This window comes from Anguilla rostrata, chromosome 4, assembly GCF_018555375.3.
Source record: "Anguilla rostrata isolate EN2019 chromosome 4, ASM1855537v3, whole genome shotgun sequence".
Lineage (NCBI taxonomy): Eukaryota > Metazoa > Chordata > Actinopteri > Anguilliformes > Anguillidae > Anguilla > Anguilla rostrata.
Window position 1 is genome coordinate 57,776,477 of NC_057936.1, and position 27,767 is coordinate 57,804,243.

General features: G+C 39.5%; 2 protein-coding genes across 17 annotated transcripts; one reads left to right on the plus strand and one right to left on the minus strand.

Moving 5' to 3' along the window:
* The first annotated feature begins 4,095 nt into the window (after window positions 1-4,095).
* Window positions 4,096-14,459, plus strand: LOC135253751 (vitellogenin-like). 10 transcript variants are annotated; one of them, XM_064333439.1, is made up of 35 exons: window positions 4,096-4,218; window positions 4,983-5,003; window positions 5,149-5,300; window positions 5,486-5,737; window positions 6,010-6,171; window positions 6,253-6,401; window positions 6,516-6,666; window positions 6,829-6,986; window positions 7,104-7,269; window positions 7,356-7,481; window positions 7,795-8,013; window positions 8,114-8,331; window positions 8,422-8,519; window positions 8,632-8,756; window positions 8,842-8,955; window positions 9,038-9,157; window positions 9,304-9,499; window positions 9,593-9,686; window positions 9,773-9,958; window positions 10,125-10,266; window positions 10,374-10,587; window positions 10,727-10,890; window positions 11,064-11,381; window positions 11,461-11,505; window positions 11,588-11,758; window positions 11,858-12,064; window positions 12,198-12,340; window positions 12,442-12,580; window positions 12,662-12,773; window positions 13,004-13,187; window positions 13,287-13,381; window positions 13,472-13,566; window positions 13,654-13,819; window positions 13,896-14,057; window positions 14,225-14,459. In XM_064333439.1, the coding sequence occupies exons 1-35, from the start codon at window positions 4,149-4,151 to the stop codon at window positions 14,335-14,337; spliced, it is 5,247 nt and encodes a 1,748-aa protein (XP_064189509.1). In that variant the 5' UTR covers window positions 4,096-4,148; the 3' UTR covers window positions 14,338-14,459. The 10 variants fall into 10 exon arrangements, with proteins under 10 accessions (XP_064189509.1, XP_064189511.1, XP_064189510.1 ...); XM_064333441.1 differs by having other exon boundaries at window positions 11,067-11,381; XM_064333440.1 differs by having other exon boundaries at window positions 10,730-10,890.
* Window positions 14,460-14,829: 370 nt separating this feature from the next.
* ssx2ipa (synovial sarcoma, X breakpoint 2 interacting protein a) lies at window positions 14,830-27,424 on the minus strand. Of its 7 annotated transcripts, none has more exons than XM_064333457.1 (14): window positions 27,284-27,424; window positions 24,079-24,146; window positions 23,711-23,863; window positions 23,083-23,286; window positions 22,766-22,876; window positions 22,465-22,600; window positions 21,180-21,255; window positions 19,402-19,582; window positions 19,066-19,213; window positions 17,367-17,503; window positions 17,020-17,190; window positions 16,089-16,206; window positions 15,739-15,886; window positions 14,830-15,608 (listed from the first exon to the last, which is right to left on the minus strand). In XM_064333457.1, the coding sequence occupies exons 3-14, from the start codon at window positions 23,837-23,839 to the stop codon at window positions 15,461-15,463; spliced, it is 1,707 nt and encodes a 568-aa protein (XP_064189527.1). In that variant the 5' UTR covers window positions 23,840-23,863; window positions 24,079-24,146; window positions 27,284-27,424; the 3' UTR covers window positions 14,830-15,460. The 7 variants fall into 7 exon arrangements, with proteins under 7 accessions (XP_064189527.1, XP_064189522.1, XP_064189521.1 ...); XM_064333452.1 differs by having other exon boundaries at window positions 17,020-17,193; window positions 23,711-23,878; window positions 24,080-24,146; window positions 27,284-27,423; XM_064333451.1 differs by having other exon boundaries at window positions 17,020-17,193; window positions 27,284-27,423.
* Between the last annotated feature and the right edge of the window lie 343 nt (window positions 27,425-27,767).

Genomic DNA, 27,767 nt, shown 5'->3' on the forward strand with positions numbered 1-27,767 from the left:
AAACTTGAAAGTTCAAAGTCAATTCAGAACATTTGTTTCCACAAGATAAAGAATGTGTCTTGATGTTATGCTGTCAACTGTTCCTCGAGCCTGCAAACTTCTACAGGATAATGTAGACCTGGGCAGGACTCTATTTGGAGAACCATCCCATTGTTATTCTGCTAAGCCAGTTCTGTGCTGTGCCCCTGGGTGTTCCCCTACCCGCACAGCCCTCCTCAACATCAGCTTTCATTGCCATCCTACAGGTAGAATGGCTGCTACACCTCATCCTGATTCTGTCACTTCTAATCTTATTCAGGAAGGCTTTATTGGCACGACATAATATAATATATAGCCAAAGCTTTTATAATGGGCATTAATTCCAGTATTTATTTCTTCATTATAACAGTAAAATCTCTTAAATACTACCTTAAAATGACATTACATTACATCATTCACTCTAATCACATTTATATAGCACAGTGAAATTTAGGCATCAGAAATGAAGCACATTAATAGGTTGACAGAAGGTACTTGATGCACTATGGTGCATTTTTACCATAGCATAACACAGTATGACATGACATGACATGACATGTCGACATGACATGACATTCCATGACATGACATGACATGACATAACATAACATAACATAATGACAAGAACAGGCCATTCAGCCCAACAATGTTCACCATTTTCCTGTCTAAATTGTACCTTGTGCTGTGATTACCTACAGACTACAGTAGAGAGTATCTAACACCTTATCAGGCCTGGTCTTGAAAATCCTTAGAGTTTCTGCCTCTACTACATGACCTGACAGGCTAATTCCACACATTGACCACTCTGAGCAAAAAAAAAAAAAAAAATTTCTAACGTCTGTACAGAATTTATATTTTGTTAGTTTCCATTTATGTCCCCTTGTTCTACTAACATAACTGAACCTGAAGAATCTCTTGTAGTTCACTTTGTTGATCCCCTTTATGAATTTAAAAGCCTCCATCAAATCAGCCCCAAGTCTCCTTTTATTAAGCTTGATGAGATTAAGCATCTTAAGTCTTTCCTCATAGCTGTTATCTTTCATACCAGGACTCAATTTGGTTGCTCTTCTTTGAACCTTTTCCAGCGCCTCCATCCCACTCTGGCATCATGAATTGCATTTGCAGAAAAATTAGAATGCCACTCCCTGTGTGTTTTGCTATATTTCACAGATAACCCTCCAAAGACGGATGATCATTCCACCCCAGTGGGGAACAAAGCAGTCATGATGGACCCTGTTGTATCTGTTGTGTTTTTGCCCAACAGACCGATGTTCTGGCTGAGCCTTCTGCAGTGCATGCTGCAAGATTCATCAGTTATTATGATGTAATCAGCTGTCAGAGATACATGGGAAAGGACATCTTCTGCTTTTTGGATCTTTATAACCCCATTCATTTGATTCTTGACGAATGTTTAATTAAAATAATTAAATAGCTGTACAATTATAGTGGTGTCCCCTTTCTATTTTCCTCAGGAAAACATCTTTATCATAGTTAAACCAATCCTAAGCAACACTTATGTATGCCTTGAAATAGTCAAAATAAGCTCACACGTTATGCATGCTCATATCGTTTTTCTTATGAAACTCTATTGAAGGTTTATTTGAGTCCTCTCAATGTAGCTGTTCTGTCGTATGGAAAATGTATGCAGCTGTTTTCTGCAGTTACCTTCCCAGAGGTGATTTAACATCTGATAACTCCCCGAACATTATCATAAGTAATTTAATAAATAATTAGCTGCTTTGTTCAGGTACCAAATCTGGCCAATCCTTGCCCATTTAGGTACTGTTCTATTTAAGGCTTAATATCTCCAGATGTGAGCATCACAGAGACTTGGAAAATGGCTTAAATGAAACAAGACACTAGTACCATTTATTATGCCTAGTTAAATAAAGTTGTCCTCCTTTAGTTTTAAATGAAGGACTGAGAGATTGCATATATAATACAGGTATCATGAACTCCTCAGCCACAAGTGTGTAAATCTGAGGGCGATATGCAGAAGTACTAAAAATCTATAATGCAAAAAGTAAGCAGTGCACCCTCGTGTCCCTTGGTGTCTCCAAATCAATCCAAAATGTATAAATTGTGCGTTCCTGTAAATCATAACATAATCATATATTCCACTACAAAACTGTTTTGAGACATGAAACTTACTTTTGCATCATTTTGAACTGGGGATTATTCTCTTCATAAGAGTCTAAGTTATCTAGGGGTCCAAATACCTATCCAAAACCAAAATAGATACAGTATATGGCCAAAAGTATGTGGACACCCCTTCACCCCTTAGTGGGTTTGGCCACTTTAGCCACACCACTTGCTAACTGGTACATAAAATCAAGTGTACAACCATGCAATCTCCACAGACAAACATTGGCAGTGGAATTGCAGCTGAAGAGCTCAGTGACTTTCAGCAGCGGTCATTATGTCCCAATAGCTGACCACCTCATCAGGGATTATCTTTCACATATTGTATGACAGGGTGGTGATGCTTAACCACCCCTGTAGTACATTATTTTTCAATGACAGGACAGCACAGTGCGGTTTATTTCACTTATATTAGTTACTTTTATCATTATTGATTTTTATCAACTTAATCAGCTGAAATTGAAATATTCTTCCATAAATTTGATTAATTTGTTGACTTATTTTCTAAGGGGGAAACTGGTTGATTGAGTAACTCAGGGGGTAATTATTTTTTCACACAGGTGATATGAGTGGTTGATAACTTTTTTCATTAAATAAAATGAAATAATAATTTAAAAATGTGTTTTGTGTTTACTCACTTTCCCTTGGTCTGATATTGGATTGTGTCTAAACAATTCAGTGTGACAAATATGCAGTAATAAAGGAAATCAGGAAAGGGGCCTGTTTGAATATGAAATAAATTAAACTGAGTGTGGTCTACCTGGTATTTTTCAGCAAAATAAAATGAAGAAATAAAAAGCACATTTGTAAATACATACATAATATACATGCACACTGTTATAGATAATTTGGCATTGGAGGATTTCACTAGAAATAAATAAGCAAGCACTATGTATTATTTATATCATATATGACTATTAATATTTCAAACTTTTATTCCATATTTACTTATTTTAATGCCACCCTGGGCTCCTTAAATTATGAAAACCAAATTTATTTAAACCAAATTATTGACCAAATTTAATGAAATCCACAAAAAATACTATAATTACTACTACTACATTAATACTATTATTGTGAGCAGTGACACATCAGCCAAACTAGCCAGTTTAATTGGATGCTCCCAATAATACAAACAGGCACTCAAGAATTTGAATATGAGAATAAAAAAACAAAATACATTCAAAGAATTTAATTATTAGATCTTAATTCATTTGTATACACTTTTTCATGCATTACCAACCAGTGCAACCAGTATTAGAGCAATGTAACCATATAAGTAAAATAAAAAATAAATAGCAGTTAATTCATACATTACATTTTCACCTTTCAAAAACATACTCTGGTGGCAAGTAAAAATAACTAACATTAATATGTTCAGAAAATATAACTTAAAATAAATGTAGAAAAATATTTTTGCATCAGGTAAGCTACGTGAACTTGAAATTATTTGGTCCTCCAATTATTAATGTTAATACTGTGCTTCCATCTTGCCTGACATGTATACAATGAATAGTTACAATGAATACAAATGAACAAGACCTAGAAAAAATATATATTATTCCAGTTTTAATTTCACTGTCAATTCTTGTAGTCATAACAATGAGAAATTAGTTATTGAACATTTTTATATTTTATGTTTTTGTTGCTTAAATGCTTCAAAGAGTTCAAACAAATTTTTAAAATAGCACAGCAATGCTAATTACAATTCACAAATGGTGACAAAATCTTTCAACTTGGACATTGAACTTGACATCTTATGGAAGCCAACACAATAGGTCAGGTTACCCTAGCCTGAAATATATTTGACCAACTTCAATATGTTGTGTTGTCCAATTTGTTTGTAAAACTTCTGTTGTGCTAGATAAACAGCAAACAAAATTTCTCCAACCAGTTTGCAATCTGACAGTGATTTAGACTCAGATTAGTTAATGATATGTTTCTGACAGGTGTGCAGTCAGCAAAAAATTTCTTTAAAAAGGCAGTGTATGTCCAGGAGTCTTCACATCCCTTTGGCCATGAGAGCAGTTGTTCTTGCCCTGACTCTAGCCCTTGTGGGTAAGTACATGGACATTTTCAGTTCTGGTCTTGTGAAATTTGAAAATAATATCTATTTAAAATGAACTTATTTGAGAATTTTTAACAAGAAACCAAACGTAATATGTTTAAATTAGTTTTGCGCTGGAAACATTTTTATTATAAATATTAAAGAAATGACCTGCTAATGCTGTATTTAGTTTGACAAGTGACTTTCCAAGTAGTGGCAAGCTCAACAATCTGGCAAAAAAAAAAAAAAATCCTAAACTGCCGGTATTGACTGTATTGTCAGCCTATAATTAGCCCTATTGTGTGTCAGGAAGAGAGGGTGTTTATACTGATTATGTTGTCAATATCGTATTACATAAAAGTAATTTCATTAATTAAAGTAATTAATTAAGACCTGCAGTCTGTCTGTAACAATTAAACATGAAATGTAGTCCTCTAATGCAATGCAGGTCAGGACTGGCTGCTTTAGAAGGCGAATGCTTGTCTGTCCAAAACTGATGGTGAAAACTGGAAGAAAAATTGGGGTTAACAATTTATAAAAAAATAATAATAATAGTAATAAATGAATGAATAGGTAAAAGAAATTGCAGCTCCAGTATAAGCTTCACCATGTAATGAATTAAAATGGAGTGGAAATGGTAATGGAATGTTTCCTGTATTTTTCAATAAATAAAGTTTTGAGTTTTGTAAGGTAAAAATCTATTCTTATAAAAACAAGACTACCAGAAATGACTGTAGCTGTAGTATTAACCACGGTGTTATACTTTCTCTTGTAGCGGGTCAACAGACTGCCCCAAGTGAGTATTTGGCTTTCTTACTATGTTTTACAATAAAATATTTTGAATGGAGGTATAATTCTAAATGTTAAATGTTAAAATGTTGCTTTTTCAGTGTTTAAAACAAACAAGCTGTTTAATGTTGCATAAATGGCTGTTGTTACAGCACCAGACTTTGGCACCAGTAAGACCTATGTGTATAAGTATGAAGCAGTGCTTCTGGGAGGTCTGCCTGAGGCAGGCCTGGCCAGAGCTGGAGTGAAAGTCAGCAGCAAGATTCTCATCAGTGGGGTCGCCCCGAATACCTACTTGCTCAAGGTACAATTTACCAAGACCAAGACTACAACATACTACAGTATATCAAAGCAGAACTACAGACAAGCTATTACTACATTGATATGCTGTCCAGAATATAAACACTTAGTGTTAACCATCATTGCTGTTAACCATCATTGCATTAATGATTTAGCATTTCTTATAAAGTTAAAATGTTGTCTTCCCAGCTCATGGACCCTCAGATCTTTGAGTACAGTGGCATCTGGCCCACAGACCCATTTGTCCCAGCTGCAAAGCTCACCCAGGCCCTAGCTGCTCAGCTGCTTATTCCCATCAGGTTTGAGTACACTAACGGTGTCGTAGGGAGGGTGTTTGCCCCTGAAGGAGTCTCTGCAACAGTTCTAAATGTCCACAGAGGTATCCTGAACATTCTTCAGCTCAACATCAAAAAGACCCAAAATGTGTATGAGCTGCAAGAGGTAAGTCAAAAAGTAGAGGCAGAAATTTGGGGTATTTTCAAGGCTAGGCTTGATGCGATGTTAGATGCTATCTAGTCTGTAGGTAATCAGACTAATAATTTAGTCAGGAAAATGGTGAGCATTGTTGGGCTAAATGACCCATTCTTGTCATTATGTTATGTTATTTTATGTTATGTTATGTTATGTAATGAGATGAGAAATGATGTTACTGTATATCAATACATTGCAATTGTTTTTGAGTTGTCATTCATGCTGTATAATTTAATTACCAGGCTGGTGCTCAAGGAACTTGCAAGACTGACTACATTATCAGTGAAGACGCAAAGGCAGAGCGCATTTACATTACCAAGTCCAAAGATCTGAACAACTGCCAGGAGAGAATAATGCAGGATATTGGCATGGCATACACAGAGACATGTGCCCACTGTCAACAGGTGAGACTTACAGGAACTAAGTGACTCTACTAACATTACCTGCTGCTCATGCATATTCACCATGCTGGTCTCCTTCTGCAGAACGGAAAGAACCTGAGGGGAGCTGCGGCTTACAACTATGTCATGAAGCCAACTGCAGCTGGTGCTCTGATTGCTGAAGCAACTGTTCAGGAGCTTCACCAGTTCACACCTTTCAATGAGATGACTGGAGCAGCCCAAATGGAAGCCAGGTAAAGCAGTTTGCAAAACAGTTGTGAAACTCACTGTCTGAACCTGATTGAAATACAATGTCTTATATTCCACCAAACGTTTACGCTGTTATTTCCTTCATATTTGTTCCACAGACAAGTCCTGACTTTCCTTGAGACCCAGAATGCTGCAGTTCAGCCTATCCAGGCAGAATACATAGCTCGTGGGTCCTTGGCATATGAATTTGCATCTGAGATTCTCCAGACACCCATTCAACTCATAAGGATCAGTAATGCTCAGGCTCAGGTATTGTGGATAGTTTTGGACATAATAAGTCTCAATTTGATTGAGTGATATTTGCATAACAATGTACATAAACATAAAAAAATAAACATCCACTTTACATTTTGAAAAGCTCAGGGCTGTCCTGGAAGGGTTTCATCTTTTTCGCTTCTATAAAATTTGTAGATTGTGGAAATCCTGAATCACCTTGTGGCAAACAACATGGCTGCTGTCCACGAAGATGCTCCCCTGAAGTTTGTGCAGCTGGTTCAGCTCCTCCGTGTAGCCAGCTATAAGAGTATTGATGCCATATGGGCTCAATCCAAGGCTAACCCTGATTTAAGGTAGATTTCCCTAGATATGTCAAAAGCAAAATTAAAAAATCACCATTCTGCACAAATTTGCATCCCCAAAAGCGATGAAGACTGATGGGGTGGGTCTTGAAATATTTTTGCTTCCAGACGTTGGATCCTGGATGCTGTCCCTGCCATTGGAACACCAGTTGCGCTACAGTTCCTCGAGGAGAAGTTCCTGGCTGGTGACGTTACCACAGCTGAGGGGGCTCAGGCACTGTTGACTGCCGTGCAACTGGTCAAGGCTGACCAGTCCACCATTGAACTTGCAGCCGTGGGTAGTCTTATTGATCTCAATTGTTAGAGGTACTTTCATCGGTTGTTGGAAAAAGGCTAAAATTATGTGTATTGCCACTACAGAGCCTGGTATTCAACCCCAAGATTCAGACAAACCCCATTCTGCGTGAACTTGCAATGCTTGGTTATGGCTCCATGGTCTATAAGTTCTGTGCTGCACACCCCAGCTGCCCAGCTGATGTCATGAAGGTAAATTTATATTTTTATCATGAAATTGATGTGCTAGAGTGACGATTTTGAATACTGAACATCTACATCCCATTGCTAAAGAATAATTCAGTTCTACACAGAGACTTCAATCATGGTTGAGAAGCCTTAATACATGATATCATGGAGAGAAATAAAGCGTTTGAAATTATCTGCAGTTAAGCAGACAGGAAATCTCATAAAAATCATAAAGAAAAGTATAAAGAAATACACTCTAAATAAGTCTTATGTGCTATTTTCCACAAAAACGAAAACAGTCTATTAAATCCTTCATCCACCCATCTATTCTCTCCAGCCTGTCCATGACATTGCTGCAGAAGCTATTGATAAAGCCAATGTGACTGAGATCACCCTGGCACTGAAAGTTATGGGAAATGCTGGTCATCCTGCCAGTCTCAAGACAATCATGAAGCTCCTGCCTGGATTTGGCACTGCAGCTGCTGCACTCCCAACCAGTGTCCATGCTGATGCTGTGATGGCCCTGAGGAATGTTGCCAAATTTGAGCGTAAACGGGCAAGTTCAAATAAATGAAGGGATTATATTTATATAAGATGAAAGTAGTTTTGACATACACATTTAATGCTAATCATTTTCACCTACTGTCATTTTCCAGGTCCAGGGAGAGGCTTTGAAGCTGTTCATGGACAGAGCCAATCATCCAGAGGTGCGCATGGTGGCCAGTATTGTGCTGTTTGAGACCAGGCCAACCATGGGTCTGGTGACTTCTATGGCTAACGCTCTGAAGAAAGAAGACAACCTACAAGTGGCCAGCTTCACCTATTCACATATGAAGGCCCTGACCAGGAGCACTGCCCCTGAATTTGCCCCAGTGTAAGAGCATATATTGACATCTATCTTAAACCTGAAGGTCTTCAACATTCATGTGAATGAACCCTAAAAAGAGTTTTCTTCCCATTTTAGTGCTGCTGCTTGTAATGTTGCTGTGAAGCTCCTGAGCCCCAAATTAGACAGACTGAGCTACCGTTACAGCAAAGCAATCCACCTTGATGCGTACAGCAGTAAGAATGTTGAAAAATTTAAGACATGTCCATACCTGTGAATATGAAATATTTGCTTTTGTTAAGTCATTAATGGATTCTAATAAGACAAATTATTATTTTTTTCCCCCAGCTAACCTAATGGCTGGAGCTGCTGCCAGCGCATTCCTTGTCAATGATGCTGCCACCATTTTACCCAGGGCTGTTGTGGCCAAATTGCGTGCCTACTTTGCAGGAGCAGCAGCTAATGTTCTAGAGGTAAAAATGTGATGTTTGTAGTACAATCAACATACTAAAGACCTGTGAACTTGCTTGAACTGACAGAACTGTTTCTCTGTCTCAGTTTGGAGCTAGAGCTGAAGGAATTCAGGAGGCTCTATTGAAAACACCTGGCGCTGCTGCTGGTACTGTTGGTGGTGCAAACAAGATCAATAGGATGAGGCGTGTCTTGAAGGCTGTAAGTCCCAGTGAACATGTTCAGATTCTAGAATCACAAAAAATTTAAACATGAGAAAAATCTTAATATCTTTATCCAACAGCTCGCAGACTGGAAAGCAGCACCAGGAAACGAACCACTGGCCTCCATGTACTTCAAACTGTTTGGTCAAGAAATTGCCTTCCTGAACATGGACAAAGCCATGATTGATCAGGCAATGCAGGTATTGTCTTTGCTTCCAAACAATGAAATGGTTTTCAAAGAAAATATATATAATTCACTTGAAACAGATTATTTGTTGTATTGAGTGGACAATGTTCCGCACATGGGAAAAAAACAACCCTTTTTTTGTGATGTGACTGACTGCAGTACACGGCTGACACTCCTGCAGCAGATGCAGATGCAATGTTGAAGCGTGTGCTGAATGCACTGCAGTCTGGAGCTGCAATCCAGTGGGCCAAGCCCCTGCTGGCTGCTGAGGTGCGTCGCATCTTCCCCACTGCCGCTGGAGTTCCCATGGAATTGAGTCTGTACACTGCAGCTGTAGCTGCTGCTGCTGCCAACAGTAAGTTCTCATCAATAATAGGCAGTGTGGTTTTTCATTGTTCAGTAATGTATTTCAGCTTCTTTAGGCTAATATGTATCTCTATATTCACAGTCAAAGCTATCCTCACACCTGCACCTGCTGAAGCATTCCATCTTTCTCAGCTGTTGAACACTGATATTCATTTGGAAGCCGAGATTACCCCAAGGTAAATAAAAGGATTTCTTTTGAAAAAATGTGACAAACATGAATTATAAACTTGGTTAATTAATTACTTTTGTCTGCTTTCTACAGCTTTGCCATGCACACATTTGGTGTTATGGGAGTGAATACTGCCTTTATTCAGGCTGCAGTTATGGCCAGAGCTAAAGTGCACACCATCCTCCCTCTGAAGTTTGCTGCAAGAATCGACATTGCTCAAGGCAACTACAAGTTTGAAGCTTTGCCTGTTCAGGCTCCGGATCATATTGCAGCTGTGCGGTATGCAACATATAACTGCCTTATGAAGGACACACTGTATATACAGGGCTTACTTTAATGTGATATGACCAGCAATGATGAGTAATATGTGGTCATTTAGACAGCGTTACTGTAATTGTAATCCCACTGTAATTGCATGGCTACTTCTTATGTTCTTTCTCTACAGCTTTGAGACCTTTGCTGTGGCAAGAAATGTGGAAGATGCTGCTGCTGCTAGAAGCACTCCAATGGTGCCTGCGGCTCTAGCAGCCCAGCTGTCCAAGGAGAAGTTCACATCAAAGGCAGCAGATTCTGCGGTTGGTGGTTTTGTAAGATCAAGATCATTATTTGTAAACAGTAACCACCAATACTTTGCAGCAAAGGAATATTCAGGTTACTTTTCTGTTGTTCATGATCATGTCTGTCTTGTTTTCAGTCAAGGTCATCTGAAATCATTTATAATGATGCCAATGCTGGACCAAAAGTGAAGGCCATATCTGCAAGGGTTCAGCAGATGTACTGTGGCTCTAGCTCAACCTTTGGGTTGACAGCATGTGTTGAGGTTGCATCCCAGAATGCTGCGTTTATGAGAAACAGCCCTCTTTACACACTGGTTGGAAAACATGCAGTCATCGCTGCCATTAAACCAGGTAATAAGGCTTGAAAAATACATGCTTTATAATACGGCGTGCTACACTTTTGATACAAGTTAAAAGTATGGGGTTGTTGTTTAAAAACAGTGGCATCACTTGAGCTAAACAAGAGTTAACTGGGAAAATTGCCTTGCAGCAGCAGCAGCTGAAGCAGCCATCGAAAAAGTGCAGATTGAAATCCAGTATGGACCCGAGGCAGCCTCAAAAATAATCAAACTGATCACTCTGAAAGATGGAGAGGAAACTCCGGAGGGAAAGGGTGTCCTGCTGAAACTGAAAAAGATCCTGGCCACTGGAAATGTGCGTAGTTCCGAGAAACAATTCATGTGATTATGCATAAGATTCCTGTTATCTGGCTGAGGAACAACCAACCTGAAAAACAACAGTGTAAAAAGTATGCTAAAACATATTTTTTTGGGGGACTCTATGAATAATACTGTCCTGTAATTTTCTCATCTGTCCTGTCTATTCAGCAGAACCGAATGAGAAATGTTACCAGCTCCTCCTCCAGCTCCTCCAGCCACCGTGCACTGAGCCTCAGCAAGAGCAGCCATTCTTCTAGCTCTAGTTCCAGCTCTTCCTCTTCAGCTGCTTCTCAGCACAAGAAAAACAGCAAACACCAGGCCAGTGCTAGCAAGATCAAGCAAACTCCCAGTAGTAGCAGTAGCAGTAGCAGCAGCAGCAGCAGCAGCAGCAGAAAGAGCAAGTCTCCCAAAGGCTCCAAGAAGGTCAGCGCCAGGTCCTGGAGTTCCAGTCGTTCTGTGAGTTCCTCCAGCTCCAGCATGTCCCACGTAAGGCACTTTTTACTTGGTCCTCTTTAGGTGAAACAGAGAATTTATGCTCACAATTCCCATCCTTTTTCTTCTATAGGCGGAAATCTACGACTACAAGTTCACCAAAAACCACATCCACCAGGTAATATTTCTGAGAGGCTTGAGAAAATGCTTGAGATCAGCCGTATAAGTGTTCTTTAATGGCTCTGACCCCTCTCTTGCAGCATGCCGCCTCTAAAGGTGCATCCAGGGGCAGGATGTCCTCCAGTTCAAGAACCAGCAGCACTGGCAATAGCAAAGCCAGTCGAAGCCTGAGCAGCAGCGCCAGTGGAAGTCGGAGCAGCAGCGCCAGCAGCAGGAGCAGTGCTAGCAGCTTTCAGGCCATTTACAATAAGGTAGAAACACCCTCACATGTTCCTGATCAATAGAATTTTACTGTTACATCATAATCTGTCAGCTTGCTTAAGGAACTGCCTTTCATTATGTCCCTACAGAACAGATACCTTGGAGATTCTGTGCCCTCTGCCATGGCCATTACTGTTCGTGCAGTGAGGGCTGATGGAAAGAAGCAAGGATACCAGATTGAAGCCTATAAGGATGCTGCTGCTGCTAGGGTGCAGATCATTATGGCTGCTCTTGCTGAAAATGAGAACTGGAAGCTGTGCGCTGATGGCATCATGCTGAGCAAACACAAAGTCATGGTGAGATCAGATGTTCTCAACCAAGACATTCTGTCCAGGATTCATATTGTCTTTTAATCTGTGTAATACTAAAGCCCTTCTTTCCTGAGCGACATCCCACTCTTCAATGTAGATAACATTTTTCTCTATACAGGCTAAGTTTGGCTGGGGAGCAGAATGCCAGGAATATGCAGCAGTTGTCAAGGCAGAGACTGGCATGATGGGTGCAAGCCCTGCAGCCCGCGTGAAGCTGGAATGGACCAAGATTCCCCGTGCTGCTAAGCACTATGCTCACAAGTACAGTAGCCCAACCTGAATCCAGCTTTACTGAAGTTTGTCTAATTAAAAAATTATGCTCTTGAACTCTGTAATCATTTCATTATTCATCCTTGTTGCAGGATCGCTGCTTACGTCCCTGGTGCTGCTCTCATGGCTGGAATAAATCAGGGCAGACCCAGGAACAGAGCGGGACAAATCAAATTTACTGCAGCTGCCACTTCTGAGAGGACCTTCAATTTCATAATGAAAACACCAAGGGTAAGGCATCTTCACCCCATCGTAACATAGCTTTGCATTCATGTTAGATGTGCGTTATATACTAATTGCTATTCTCTCTAGATGACCCTGTATAAATTGGCTGTGGCCCTTCCCTTTGCCCTGCCTTTTGGAGCTGGAGCTGCTGCTCGCCCAGATCAGAGCATTCCCAGTAGAATTGCTGAAGTCAATGGAGGTTGGTTGTAGTAATTGCCAGTAGAACTTCTGAAGTCAATGGACGTTGGTTTTATTAAGAATAGCAACAACCATTGTTATGGAATATTGTGAATACGTGTCTGCATAATGCCCTATAGGATGTTACAATGTATATTAGAATTGTGATTCTGATCGTACGTCTTATCCTAGGGCTGCGAAACTGAATTACTATAATCATAATATAATTATGTTGTTTTCCTACACCTACAGTGCAGTGCAGCCTGGCCAATGATACCCTGACCACATTCAACAACAGAAGGTACAGAAATGAAATGCCCATCTCTTGCTACCAAGTGCTGGCCCAGGACTGCACCCCAGAGCTTAAGTTCATGATTCTGATGAAGAAGGATCCAGTTTCTGAACAGCAACATTTCACTGTGAAGCTTGATGACATGTAAGTAAAGCTCATAATCTCCTCCGTATTTAAAGACTGAGGCAATGCAAATGCATTGCATTTCATTATGTTCTAAGCAGCATTCTTGTGCTTCTCCAGGGATGTTGACCTGTACCCCAGTGACAGTGTATTGCGGATGAAGATCAACGGCAAGGAAGTACCTACCACCAGCTTACCTTATGAACATCCCACAGGTGCTTTTTCAAATGTCATTCTTGAAAGTCTGTTTTCTTTTGCTTATATTCTGAGAACGAGAATTTTTAAATAGTCTCTTGTATCTGAAGGTTCAATCGTCATTGGACAGAACGGTGATGGGCTGTCTCTCTATGCTGCCAGCCATGGCCTGCATGAAGTCTACTTTGACAAAAATACATGGAAGGTGATAAGAAGCTCATTTTCCGAGTTGCTTTTGATAGAGCACTGTCAAATTTAGCATAGCTAATCATGGAAAAAACTTATCTCTTAGGTCAGAGCTGCTGATTGGATGAAGGGTCAGACTTGTGGAATGTGTGGAAAGGCTGATGGTGAAGTTAGACAGGAATTCCGCACTCCCAGCGGACGCTTGACCAAGAATGCTGTCAGCTTTGCCCATTCTTGGGTCCTTCCTGCAGAAAGCTGTCGTGATGCCAGCCGTAAGTATCTTTCTACTCAAGCTCAGTGTCATTGTTAAGTGAAAGCTTAATCACATTTGCCCTCTCTCTGATCCAGAGTGCTACATAAAGCAGGAGTCAGTGAAGCTGGAGAAGCAGATGATTCTGGATGGACAGGAGTCTAAATGCTACTCTGTTGAGCCTGTGCTCCGCTGTCTGCCTGGCTGCAGCCCTCAGAGGACCACCCCTGTCACTGTTGGCTTCCACTGCATCCCCACTGGTAAGATATAAGATAGCAACCATGGCTTGAGACACGGTGTACTCCAGAGCAAAAATATTATCAAACATTAATGCAATCATGGGCAAAGGCAATTCAATTAAATTTAATTCAAAAAACATCAGCCAAAAGTTTCAGTTGACTCATTCTTCATTACTTTTCCTTTCCAGATTCCAGAGTGAACATGTCTGGGGGCCTGAACAGCATTGGTGAGAAGAGTATAGATCTTAGGGAAACAGTTGAAGCCCACCTGGCTTGCCGCTGCACAGATGAGTGTGCATAATCCATACCTGCGTCAGGCATTGCACCACTTTCTAAAGTTTATCAATTCATTTTTCCAGTACTGAACACTTTTGTGTCCTGGGCTGTTTAAATTGTAAATAAAATCTAAGCCGCATATTACAATATGCTTCATGGGTACTACTTTGTTGTGACTGATGTGAGTGTTGTGGCATGCTTTTTCCGCATTAGAAGACATTTTGTACCTTAAAGTGGACCATAAAATATTTGAGTATATAATCAAATGGGGGAACCAGTGCCAAATATGACATACGAACGGTTACATTGACCCACCCAGGCAAAAAAAGAAGAAAAAAAGAAAATGTGACTTTGTAGCACCATTCACTAATCCAGGGCAGCAACACCAAATCTTCACGTAGTAGTGATACATAGTTGAGTCACAAAGGTATGTTTCAGAATAATACATTAAAACAATTAGAACTTTGGAGAAAATGTGATTATTCCACAATCCATTATATAAATCAAGCAATACAAGTTGGTTATATTTTTTATTCAGTTTATTACAATCTTATTGCATTGTTTGTATGAGCAGCATTTCAACTATAAGTTCTTACATTCTAAAACCCAAAGACTTGCCATAGTTGGGGAAAAAGTCCTAAACCATGATATCCCTAAATGGGAAAAATGATACAATTAGACTATATAACTGCATTCGTGTAAACATTCAACTTAATAAAACATCTTAACACAATACAACACATACACTTTCAAACAGAAGACCAGTCAAAATGTACATTTCTACTTAAAAAAAACTTTAGAGATGTTTATTATACCCTCCTAACTTCAAAATCACACAGCAATAGCAACTGCTGTATTAGACAATATAGTTCTATAGGTTACACAGGCTACATCAAACTGCCTTAATGGAATAAGAGGGTTACATGTTAAAATGGGTACAAACAAGAAATTCAAGAGAAATCGGTTTTGGCATGTTCAAGTGCTTAGCTTGATTTCTTTAGATTTTACTTCTGATTCATCTTTGACGTAAACTGCGGTATGTTATAAAACAAAATGCAGTGATGAAGTTCATGGATACGGCTTTAAAAAAGAAAGTTCAAATTTTAAAAGACGATGACAGCACTGGGGTTGTCAGAAATACAATGGCCTTAGGTTTGACCATCATCTTCTCCAGCATGAGAAAATATGCTTCTGTCACCAGTTCCGTTGCGGTGACTTGACTTGATTGAAAGTTCGCTGCTATGCATGATATTGAAGTCTTGCCAACTCCCCCTCTTTGGTAGTGCTTTAGTTGAGCTGAAAAAAGAATTTAAATTTTTAAAAAAGTATTTCAGAAACTTCTATTGAAAATTAATGCAGCATTAATAATATTAGAAGGCACAGTGACTACCATGTTTATACATAGAAATGACGCAGTCTTGAGTACCTGTGGTCAGCGATGATACAAAATGTACGGTTGGGATCGGTGGATGGCATCTTCACCGGGGTAGCTTTCGGTGAGGTAAAAGTGGCATGAGATATCGATTCACCTCGTCGTGCAGGAGTGGATGTGTTTTCAACTTCGGGCTCGGTACCTACAATAAGACTTAAAGGTCTAATTTCTTACATTTAAATATAAACATTACATACATCATGCCATGCGAACTACTGCAGTAATACAGTAGCTTCACACCTTAAGAGATAGACGTACAGGATCAATATTATCAAATAAATTCAGGTATTAATGGCATAACGATAATTGATCTCAGCCTTCATGAAAGCATAATCCAGACTTACAAGCTGATAAGGCACTTTGAGATTTCGAAGTATGGGATTTTGTGCGTTCTGCAAATGGAGTCATGTTCAGAAACTGATGTTTGAGCCAAGTTGCGCGGTCCTCTTCAAATGCTTTCCTCTGAAGAGTTCAAAGAAAAACATCAACTTGTACACTACAGCTTCCAACTCTACATTAAACAGTTATTACTCAAAAAGGAAAACATTATTGTTCAAATTACAAATTGACCCATACAGATACAGTTTTTGTGAACATTCCACTTATGTTTCCCATGAGACCGATGAGATACTACTGGCCACATGAAATGGAAGAGACTGGAATATCTCTAAATAACTTCACAATAACTTATTTCATCTCATCTGCCCACATAATGTCTTTTGAAGCTATACATGTTTGAATCGATAATCAAAATGAAACTACAGCTTACTTTCAAGCCAAAGTCAAATTTCAAGGACATTTTTCACAAAATATTATTCCGTTTGCAATTCCATCCCACTGTGGCACGAGTCCACTCACAAATGAAGCGAGGCACAGTATTACAGTTTGTAAAATAACTGGAAGGTTCTGACAGGAGAACTACCTCAATATAAAGAAAATATCCCTTTAATATTTAGGCCATTTAATTCTGCCATGCAGTTCCACAATTTTTTATAGATTTCCCCAATCTTAGCATATCCCATTTTGCATGGTAGTCTTCTATGGACAGTCATTTTCAAAGAATAAAATGGTATTTAACACTTAGTTTAAGCAAAGTCCTTGAAAGGTAGAAGCGGGTAAGCGTAGTATTGACACAAAGCTATGTGGTCGGATCGACAACTCTTGAAACGAGTCAAAAGCTGCCACTTTGATTCTGGGCTGCAATAAGCCTTTAAGAACTTTCCAGAAAAGAAAGAAAGAAAAAAAAAAAACACTTAAAGCTGCTCAGGGAAATACCTCATGGCCTAATCTAATGGCAGCCTCGGTGAAATTCTTCCTTTCCTTTTCAAAGTTTTTCCTCTGCTCTTCAAAGAGCTTCCACTCCTCTTTGAGCCGCTCCTTCTCCTCTAGCATGTAGCAGTCGTTGAGCAGGGCCGCGGTCTCGTCGTCACAGGGGGAGCTCAGCTGCTGCTGTACAACAATGAGAGGGGGTGCGCACAAAAACAAACAACAAACAACAAACATATATATATATATATTTTTTTTTTAAGTTACACAACAGCCTAAAGCAAGCTTCATACACCTCGTCACGTTCTCAAATTTCCACAGACCCTAAAAGGCAAAAGGTGGTGCTTTAGACAAACCTGCAAGAGCTGCTGCTGGGTTTGAATGACATCTTTACATTCCTGAATCTCCACCTTAAGCTTCTCCATCTCTTCCTCGTGGGCCTCCCGGGCGATGACGTCATTACCGACCCGCACATCCATTTGCGCCAACGACGCTGGGACAGTGCACAACATGAAGCCATTTAATCCCACTGAGAAAAACCTCACATTGGTTTTTAAAGGTTTATACTGCAATTATACACAAGTCGATTAGGAACACCTGGAGCAGGGACACAAATCCATACACGCTCACAGATTTTAGTTCAGCACAGGAATAAGTGTTGAGCATGCAGGGTAATGAACACGCATCGGTTAGGGTCAAACTGAAAGATGGGAACAGAGGGTCTGAGCAACACGGTCAAGTACACAGAAGAGCTTGCCTTGCTAGATTTTCAGGAAAGGCTGTAGTCAGATGACCGTGTAAAAACACCTTTGAAGAAAATAAACATCATTCCAACTGAAAAGTAACATTTGGAGCACGGCCAAATAACAAACAAGAAAAATTACACCAAATTTGCCGTCTTTACTTCAAGTAATTTTGCCTAAGAATCTTTCAGTGAAAGGTTTCATATATATAAGTTTCATATGACAAAAATGGGCCTGTAGAGGTCACTGTGTGTTCACTTTCCATAATGATGGCTGACAAACTGGGCAATTGTTTTTCATTCAAGCCCAAGGAAATGGGTGACTTTGTAATCACTGGACTGACCTCTTCCGAAAGGCCTGTCATTCATTTCAGCGCTCAGAAGTACATCCGATTGCCATTTACACAGACCATCAATCAGTGAAAATGATTTCCACCACATTGTCAAATTATGGAGGACAACCAAGGGTCAGAGGCAAACCAAACAACACCCTCGTCAGTAATAATGGACGACGTCAGTCTGGTATGTTTAAGGACGTTAGAAAACCTAAACAAGGTCTTCAGGATTTCAAGGCCACTGCCAATACTTAAAAGGCAATTAAGTCATAATTAAATGAAAAATATTTTTTATAAGGCCCTTATCAAGACTGCTTTCGATAACAATAACCCCAGCCCCCAGCTTCCTTCCCACACACACACACACACACCACGTAAGGGTACCTAAGTGCATTAAAATAGGTACAAATAAATATATCATTGAGACTTAATGTACGTAAGACATTTAACTTACATCAAACGAAGGTAGCAAATATCTTAGGAGGGTATGTTAATATAATATAAATATTTGGGAGATGGTACCATTACTCTGGTCTTACAGTACAGGTGTGTGTGATGAATCACTTATTATACAGACCAATAGGGGAAAAAGGTCTTAAAGCTAGATAAACGTAAGGATTCCCACAGAACAAAGAGTGTGCCTGAGCTAGTTTCTGGAAATGCTCTAACATTCCAAACTAAATGACTGCAAAGATGCAATTCGCATATGGATGAAAGAGCTAGATCACATTTTAAAAATTTAAAACAATGTCTGTATAGTAAAATTCATTTGACGCGTTACGTTACGTCAATTCATTGTTTCACTGTAAATTCTATAGAATGACCAGGGGCCTCAAAGGATCATTATGAATAACACAAACGCACATACGTTCTGAAAATGTGAAAATCCTTGCTCGACAAAATGCAAAAAAAAAAAAAAAAAAAGGCGATGGCAAACAAATACAGGCGTATTGAACATATCCAGGAACTAGCCAGTACCTTGATTGTCAAGTTTCTCCACGTGGTTCTTCAGTCGCCTCCACTGCTGGCGGATGCTGTTGGTGAGCTGCTCCCGGGCGTGCTCACACGACAGCTCCAGAGTCCCGCGGCTAGAGTCGTACAGCTCCTCGTCGTTGTCAGAGCCCACCTGCAACATCCATCGCTTTAAAATGATGCCTCAAAAATACTTCCGGCGTGCCGATTTCGGAAAAAAAAATCAATATAAAAATAGTACGACACACATACAAGCTTACGTGTTTTGTAGATATTATTGGTTTTACAAACGTACTGTAAAAGAGTAAAAAATTGGGGGCTAAATAAGGGGAAAATAATTACCGGTTCTGTGCCATCATCCGGCTTTTCACCTTTCAGACTGTGCTTCCTTGGACTTAAAATAGACACCATTTCCTTTTTCATCTGCTGCAGTACTTTCTTCAGCTCTGCATTCTCCATCATCAAGTCCTTCTGACGATTCTCATAATCGTTCAGCAGTGTCTTGTACATTTCTCCCTCATGTCTGAAGAACAGATATCGGATTAGAAATATTCTCTACCCCAACAGTGGAGACAAAGAGGACGTGTTAGAACCATGAAGCTTTGCCCCTGGTGTTACATGCAAACAAGCCGCCAGGATTACTCTGACATACAGCCCTAAATGTACACAGCTAACTATTAGTTGAGATCATGGAGATCAAATAAGCACTTTTCCTGCGCATATATATAAGTACGAATTGAACAGCTTCTAAAATGAAGATTAAATGAAAATAAATTTTATTTTTCATAAACAGCTTTCCACAGTACTCAACAAATGCATTTCTTTTGTCAATGACTAGTCGATGCTACTATGATCAAACAGAGAGGGTGCAGTCTATCAGTGCCACATGGTTATGGGAGAGTGAATTAAGTTTATTATTCAACAAATTTTTCAAATAAAACGTTAAAAACATTTGAATAGAATAAAGCTAGTCTGAAAAGGAGCCAAGTATCTCAAAGATGACAAACTATGACAATGGCCCAATTTTGTGAAAGTACTTTAGTAACCCAGGCCAGAGCCCACATATGGGCGTTAGTGAGGAGCCGTTCCCCAGGAAACATAACGACGGACTTGGCAGCTGCTAGTGAACTACCCAGTATTCCTCTGCAAAGCTCCACCCTCTCCCGTAGAGTACCAACATCTGACCTGCGAAATCAGCAAGCTTCTCCTTAATGGTTTCCCCTCACATATATAATGCTCTGAATCACCATAGGACCTAAAGGATCCAGTACTCCAGTTACAACACATACTACAAGGGCCTGAATTCTTTGAACTGCCCTACAGTATAGCCATTATTGGCGTTCTAGTTGGTGCCTTTGAATCATCCCTGTGGATAGAGATGTTTGCCACGGCTAAACAGGGACTGGAAGGACTCCAATATTAAATCCTGTTAACAGTTTATAATGACAATCCTTGACACTAATCAATGTTGATGCAACGTCTGTACAAATAACCAGCCTATCAGGCTTAACTGCTTATAACCACTCCAAAGCATGAGCAATTGCTGTGATCAAGTGAAAACATATGATCGGCTGTTTATTAACCCAGTTATCGTCACACTGTCATATACTGGCAGTAGAAGAACTATCATTACAAGACTCTGGCTATGATCTATAGTATGTTATTTATATGCACAGTACATATCAAATACAGGGTTTGTTGGGCAAGTCTGAGACAAATGTAAACAGTTTCAGCCTGGGCCAGGTGTAGTCATTAAAGCAAATATTTAGTATTAATAATCTTCTGCCCATCCATCCATCCATCAAACCTGTGCAGGACTGTTGATCTCTCAATCTAAAGTGCTTAACTTTGACCTCTGCAAACCAAAAAAATAATAACACTGCAGTTTAAAAACAAACTAATCTCATTTTAAGGAAAGATCCCAAATTCTAAATATCCCCAGTTTGAATGAATATAATCATTTCCTCCTGAACTCCTGGCAAGGTATGCCCCTTCACCAAACTGATCATTTCACTTATGATAAACATTAAAAAAGTTGTAAAATAATATTGTACATTTATGTAAAATACAGGACACTTTTCAGAAGAGTGGGTGTTTGTGACAGTGCAGCTGCCCATTACCTGGCCTCAGTTTTCCCAGTTTTCCAAAGGCCCCTCTTCCCATCAGACCTTCCCACACAATTCAGGATTTCAATAGCTGGAATCAGAAATAATGACAAAAAGAGGCAGAGAAACAACAATTATCTCTGCTGTGCAAAGATGCATGCAAATAGCACATCTATGGCACTGTGCGTAGCCTCTTCCCAGTAAAAACTACCCAAAGACACAGTATGAAACTATTTTCTCCCAGGTCTCATAAAAAGTGATTTCACTAATTTAGAGTATTTTCAGAGTTCAGTCCAATGAGAGGCATTAATTGTGTTTTCCAATATTAAGAAAGATTATCAAAGAAGCCATGAAATCAAATAGATGCCATGTGAAATACCTTTGAAAACCAGTTGCTACCTGAATGATGTATAATATGATAAATGATGACGGGTCTACTGAAATCTATAAGGAACAGAGCGGTCAGTGCCTTGTGGTGCAGACAAGGCACAAACTAACAAGCACTCACTGACAGTGCAGCCTTTTCCCAAGAGCCACTTGCTGCTCAAAAGGCATGCTAGGGTCTGCACTGAATATGCAGATGTAGAATTTAGGTTACTAAAGCTCTCAAGAGTTAAATGCAAATTAAATTTTTTTATATGTAGACCTATTCCGGTCTGTTGAGCATCTACTGCACTGTAGGTGGATTAAAAAATTGCACAATGCCTTGGTTGGCCTTGTTTTGTTTGAGAAGACGCTTCAAAATCATGCATACTATAAAATCCAGTAATCATGACAGTTTCTATATATATAAAACATACTTTTAAAAATGTATGTCTTGGCTTCTAGACAGCTCATCTGGTTAGGACACTTCTCAATTTAGTCCACGGACAGGTCACATGGTGTAGTATCTAATCTCGACTATGCCAGTGGCGGACTGTGACCAGGGACACCACAGAGCGATGCATGAATCGGCAGGACTTTAACCCATGGTTAGGGAGGGTGCAGTTGGCAGGGGTATCTCATTGTTCTCTAGTGAACGCCATTGGCCGAGCAGGCAGCTGCTCGTAAACCTTTAAACTGCACATGACGAGTTTATCCCCGCCCCCAACTCGTCCCTGTGCACACCTGACTCACACTGCAGTGTGATGAGTGTGCTTGATGTCACATGCTTCAGAGAGCACATGCTTGTCTGTGCCCTCCCACATCTATAGCGGAGGACCCTGCAACGTTAATATATGACTGATCACTCCAAACTGGAGGAAAAAAAGCAAAACACTTCAGTTACACAATTCAGTGAAAGGTCACACTTAATACATACCAAGTTTCTTGTCCTTTTTATCAATTAAAAGCTGATTCAAACGCTCTTTCAGTTTGGTGTATTCTCTCTCTTTCCTTTTCATGTCATGGTTGTACTGCGTGGCACGGCTTGCAATTATGTTCTGCAGCTTCTGCACCTGAAAAAGTGATTGAGAAACAATTTAGCTCAAACGTGATGTTTCTTTGTGTTTTATTTTGCAGAAAGTGTGTTGCAAGTTGATCAAGCCCATCAGTCTTACAAATTCTCAATTGCATAAAGTAGATCATTAAAACAAATCAGTGAATTTAGGCGAATCATCTACCTCTTCCTTCTCGTTCTTTAGGCAGTTTTGTAAGCTCTTTACTTTCAGTTGTAGCTGGCGTTCCCTCTCATGAAGCCCAGAATTCTCCCTTCTGGAGAATTCAAGTTGATCCTAGAAAAACCAAAACACACATAAACCATAAGCTTATTCACCTGCAATGGAATATGACAGCCTAAGAAATAACAAAAGCATTCTGTTAAATCACTACCTCCCATTACATTCATTGTCTGAAATGTGGAAAACGGTTCATTAACACCTTGCAAAAATGAGGAAGAAAAAAGCAAAAATCAGAGGACAAACACAAATACAAGTCGGACCTTCAGCCGGGAGTTGCTGAGCTGAGCGTACTCCAGATCACTGCTGGACTTGAGCTGCTCTGTCTCCAGGTCCTCCACAGAGCGCAGGCCACGGCGGTGCAGCTGCAGGAGCTCGTACATGGTGTTCAGAACGGGGACCGTGTTCAGGCCTCTGCTTCCACTGAACTCGCCACACAACGGTGGAAACCCCAGAGAGGAAACCTCCTGTAGTTGCACAACCAGAAGTCAGAATAATGGTAAAACTAAACAGCACACGCCACATAAAACAGGACTCAAGCCTCAAATGCTCAAATATTTTGCTGCACCCTTCAACAGCCAAGAGTATACATTTGTCCTTTGCATTCACCTAAAATGGCTTAAGGCTGTAAAACGATTCCTATTCCCAAGGGTGGTTCCCCTCCCTAGTGCAATACGATACACACCATTGTGAAATTCCGACTACACCTCAACCGTAAAAGAACACAACAGCAAATTATGTAACCCAAAATCAAAATCACACCACAGCGCAATTAGATTTGTGCCCTTCTGAAACATACTTATATATATAAAAAATAAAATTTTACATATTCACATTTACATAAAATAAAAATATACATATTCTACATATATACACATATTATACACCCACCTCCTCGATGTATGAAATACACTGCGATACATTCTCCTCAGTGCAAAAGGCACTTAATATGTTGTACGAGTTTTTGGACAAAGACTTTGAGTGCATTGAGGGCTGGGTATCATGCCTTGAAGGAGACATTGTAAATCAGGAGGAACTGCTGTTGTTTTCCTTGTTTTTCTGTAATGAGAAATGAAGAATATATTTAAGGTGAATAATTATCTAACATTATAAACACCTTTTAAAATGTGCTAGAATACCAATATTTCCTATCCAGCAAGTTAAACAGAGTTAAGTCTAACTGTAACTGTTATAATTACCCAGTAAGCACTCGGGCATTGTTACAGTCCAACTTTCCAAACCAACTAAATACTGGCGTACCTGGGTGTCTTGATCATCCACAAGATGTGACACATGCAGAAAATGGAATCTCCTATGCAGGCAGATCCTGAAATAGAAGAGCACAGCCCACAGTTTACCAGAGCCCATTCAACAAATGCACAAGATTAACACACAGCAAGTGGCTTTGGGATGCATGTGGGGGTGGGGGTGGGGTACGATTAGTGGCATGGAGGCAGGCAACAGTTAAACCAATGGCACACCTGGTTGAGTAACAAGTGGACTAAATACAATGCGAAGAACAGTGCATGTATAGCTTATTTTTGGACTAAAATAGTTCATCTGTACACACAGTATAATGTTTGGCCTACTTGCAAATAAATTGCTCGGAGGACAAGAAACATTTGCATTTACAATGGCCAAAGCATTTCTTTAGGTGCATTTTCTCGCTTGATACCACAAACCAATCAATGCTCTGATGCCAGCCATTTTGAAACCGGTAGGTCATCAGAAACGCCTATCTGAAATGTCTTTAATCTTTTTACTTAAAAAAGTGAACTACCTCAATGAATAAATTAAAGAAGTCTAATATGGTTGCCTCGCTGGTTTCTTGAGTCTGAACTGGTTGCTAATTTTATGGTGAAAACAAAAACCAGCAGACCCTGTGGCACTCTAGAAACAGGGTTGAGACCCCCTGATCTTTCCTGACAATTCAGGAAAGGATTCCCATTCTTAATGCAAAGTTTCACTGCTTGGATAACATATTGTAAATCATGTTGTGGAAGCATACTTGATTTGTTCATAATCACACAACAGTGACCTTTCCTACACAATGTTCATACACATTTGTAAGCAGAATATTTTTGCAGGGCTGCACCATAATACAGAAACCTCATCCTGGGCCCGTACTTGTATCATTTGTCTTTAAATGACAGATAACAAAAAAAAACCTTCAATGTGAATAAATGGTTGCAGTCAGTACCTGCACAAGGACATGATACTGACAACGGATCAGCTTATGGCAGCCATGTCCAACAACCCCTCCCCCCCCATTTTTTTGATGGGTTTGAAATGAGCACCCAAAGAAAACATTTACACAGAAAGTGTGTGTTTACAATTTATATGATTTAGGACATTTTTGAAAAATTTCAAAAGGGCAGAAAATCCCATATTTCAGATTTGCTAGGATAGTGTATTTTATAAAAAGCTAAAGACATGAGCACATGATAAATCTAGCACAGCCTCGCCTGCCACAAAATATGAGAATAAGAGAGCAGTGTAAAATCATTGCTTAGTGAGTGTGGGTCAAATGCTCATCTGTTGCAGGCCTGACAGTGACAGATCATTAAAAATTGCAAACTCAGCTACTGTAACTAAATAAGGGTCAACACAAGCCTTACATCATGGAATGGGCTTCTGTAAAATAAATTAAATTAAAAAAAATAAAAAAAATAAAAATTGCCTACAGTGTGTATAATTGCCTTTTCCTATGGCTGATTCAAAAATTCAATTTCAACGAGATTAGCTTTTAAACTGACTAAAGAAAGAACACAAGATATCCACAGAGCTAAACAGAAAATAAAAAAGATCATATGCAACTGTACACAGGCAAGGGAACACTACACAAAATACTAATTAATTTGGATTAGATTCGAAGTCAAATTCTTCTGAAAATAAACTGACTGAAGTCAATGACCTCTTAGCCAATTAAGCGGAAAAGACTACTCTATACAGAATGAAAACAACAGATGCTTTATGTCTTATCAGGAGCTTTGAAGAGTTAACCCAGATCTACATTAAGAAGCCAATGGACACTCTAATCCAAGCAACCATACGGCCAATTGCTATGACAATGAAGTATTACTAGTTTATAAATACGGATATAAAGTATTAAAAAGAGACATTTTTACATTTTATATTTAATAAATATCAAAGTAGTATATGTTGACCTACATAAAATAACATTCGAATGTCTACGGCTAGGTTTATTTGTGGGACAAGCTTACTTCAATTATTGTGTAACATGCACTGCAGCGTTGTGGGTTAACATAGTTATAATATAGCCTATCAAGTAGCTAATACCTCTTTACAGGTAAATAAGTATAAAAGGTGCAATGCGATCACAACCGCACCCGCTCACACGCACAACATTCCATATAACAGCGTCACCAATGCAAAAGGTCAACATAGACTCAAACAAAAATAAATGTGTTGGATAACGCAAAAAACATGAACGTGCAAAGTGGACTGAGAAGAAAAATAGCCAACACATTCACACGTTACTCGACATGATAACATCGATAACGTTTGGACGCAGCTCCAAACGGCAAAACTAAAATTACGTTAGCGCAGAATAAGCTAGCTAGCAGCTAACTGTACTACTGAGTTCCTAGTAGAAAGGAGGAGTCTGGCAGCTAAAAAACTGGCTAACGTTAACAGTGCACAACTAGCTATCTAGTTAGCTTACATGTCACGTCATACTCGCACAGACGACACAGAATGCACTGTGGTGTTATGGCTTTTGCTTTATGCGTTAGGTTGATGTCCTTCACAAACACAGACGGTCAGCTAACAGTTAAATAACTAGTTAACGTTACTCAATCTTAATCATCGATCCGGTAGCTGTAGTCTATAGTGATCACCTGTTCGCTAGCTATAATTGGCGCAATCTGTCGCGTTATAAAATTAAACCACATTCAGCTACACATCCATGTCAGAATATTACCTTCAACACTGGGAAGAAAACGTTATTTCGTGTAGAATGAGCAGATTAGCATAATCTAATAATGCCCCCACGAGTCGCATCAAAAAAATAACGTTAGCTAGCTACCGAGCTCAGGTATCTGGACAGGTGTAAAGTGCCATTTTCAAAGCATAGCTAGCAGCCACCTCACCGATATGATAGCTGTCCGTCTCACATTGACAAGAATAAGTGTAAGGTGTTACTAAACCTTAGACTACCCTAATGCTTCAATAGTCAGCTAGCTACCTAGCTAGTTTGTAAGTAAATAACGTAACTATAGCTACATGTTTCGATCGGAAATATTCGCTAGACAGTTCTTAGTCTAGCAAATAAATGAAGTTTAAATGTAGAGCCAATTTTACTCTGAACGATGCCTGGCTAGGCTGAAAAGAACGGTGTGTTTGTATTATTAGACAAATTATTACTGGCTAGGGCAATATTACTCTGTTCCATTGTTTGTATGTAACTAGTTATGGCTAGCATGACTAACAAACCATACTCACATTGAGTGCGCCGTACCTTGCTACCTAGCTAGTTAGCTAGGTACGCTAGTTTTCTCCATTTCCAGCTGATGATGCTAGCAATGAACCCTCCCACCACAGGTTTGAAGCTCCCGACTCTTGTCTTTACAGTAACAACAAGCAGTATGGTCATTGGTAGTGCGTTGTCAAGCAACAAATACACACTTACTCTATTGGCTGGAACCCAAAGCTTTCTGGTCCGTCGTTTAGCCAGGTAACATTCTTACTGAACGCTTTGAATCTAAAACGCTAGACTCTAGATAATTTATTGTCCTGGTTCCAGGCGAAAAAATTAATCCAACATCAGGTCAATTTACCCATTTCTTTGTTATCATTATAAAAACATTTGTTTAATAAATAAAAAGACGCATAAACCGACAAAATCGTCACCCTACACCCTTGATGTCTCTCATAAACCCTCTAAAAGCTTGCTTATGGCGGCAGGCACTTCCGAAGTTAAAATCGG

Bases quoted from the DNA above. Each gene is read 5' to 3' on its own strand.
- ssx2ipa (XM_064333452.1), bottom strand. From the start codon at position 23,839: ATGTCTCCTTCAAGGCATGATACCCAGCCCTCAATGCACTCAAAGTCT. The intron at 22,601-22,765 runs GTAGATGATTCG...TCACTTTTTCAG, and splicing joins TAAAGAACGAGAAGGAAGAG to GTGCAGAAGCTGCAGAACAT. The intron at 15,609-15,738 runs GTACTCAAGACT...TTCTTTTTTCAG, and splicing joins TGTATCATCGCTGACCACAG to CTCAACTAAAGCACTACCAA.
- LOC135253751 (XM_064333439.1), top strand. From the start codon at position 4,149: ATGTCCAGGAGTCTTCACATCCCTTTGGCCATGAGAGCAGTTGTTCTT. The intron at 8,520-8,631 runs GTAAGAATGTTG...TTTTTCCCCCAG, and splicing joins CCACCTTGATGCGTACAGCA to CTAACCTAATGGCTGGAGCT. The intron at 13,567-13,653 runs GTGATAAGAAGC...CTTATCTCTTAG, and splicing joins TTGACAAAAATACATGGAAG to GTCAGAGCTGCTGATTGGAT.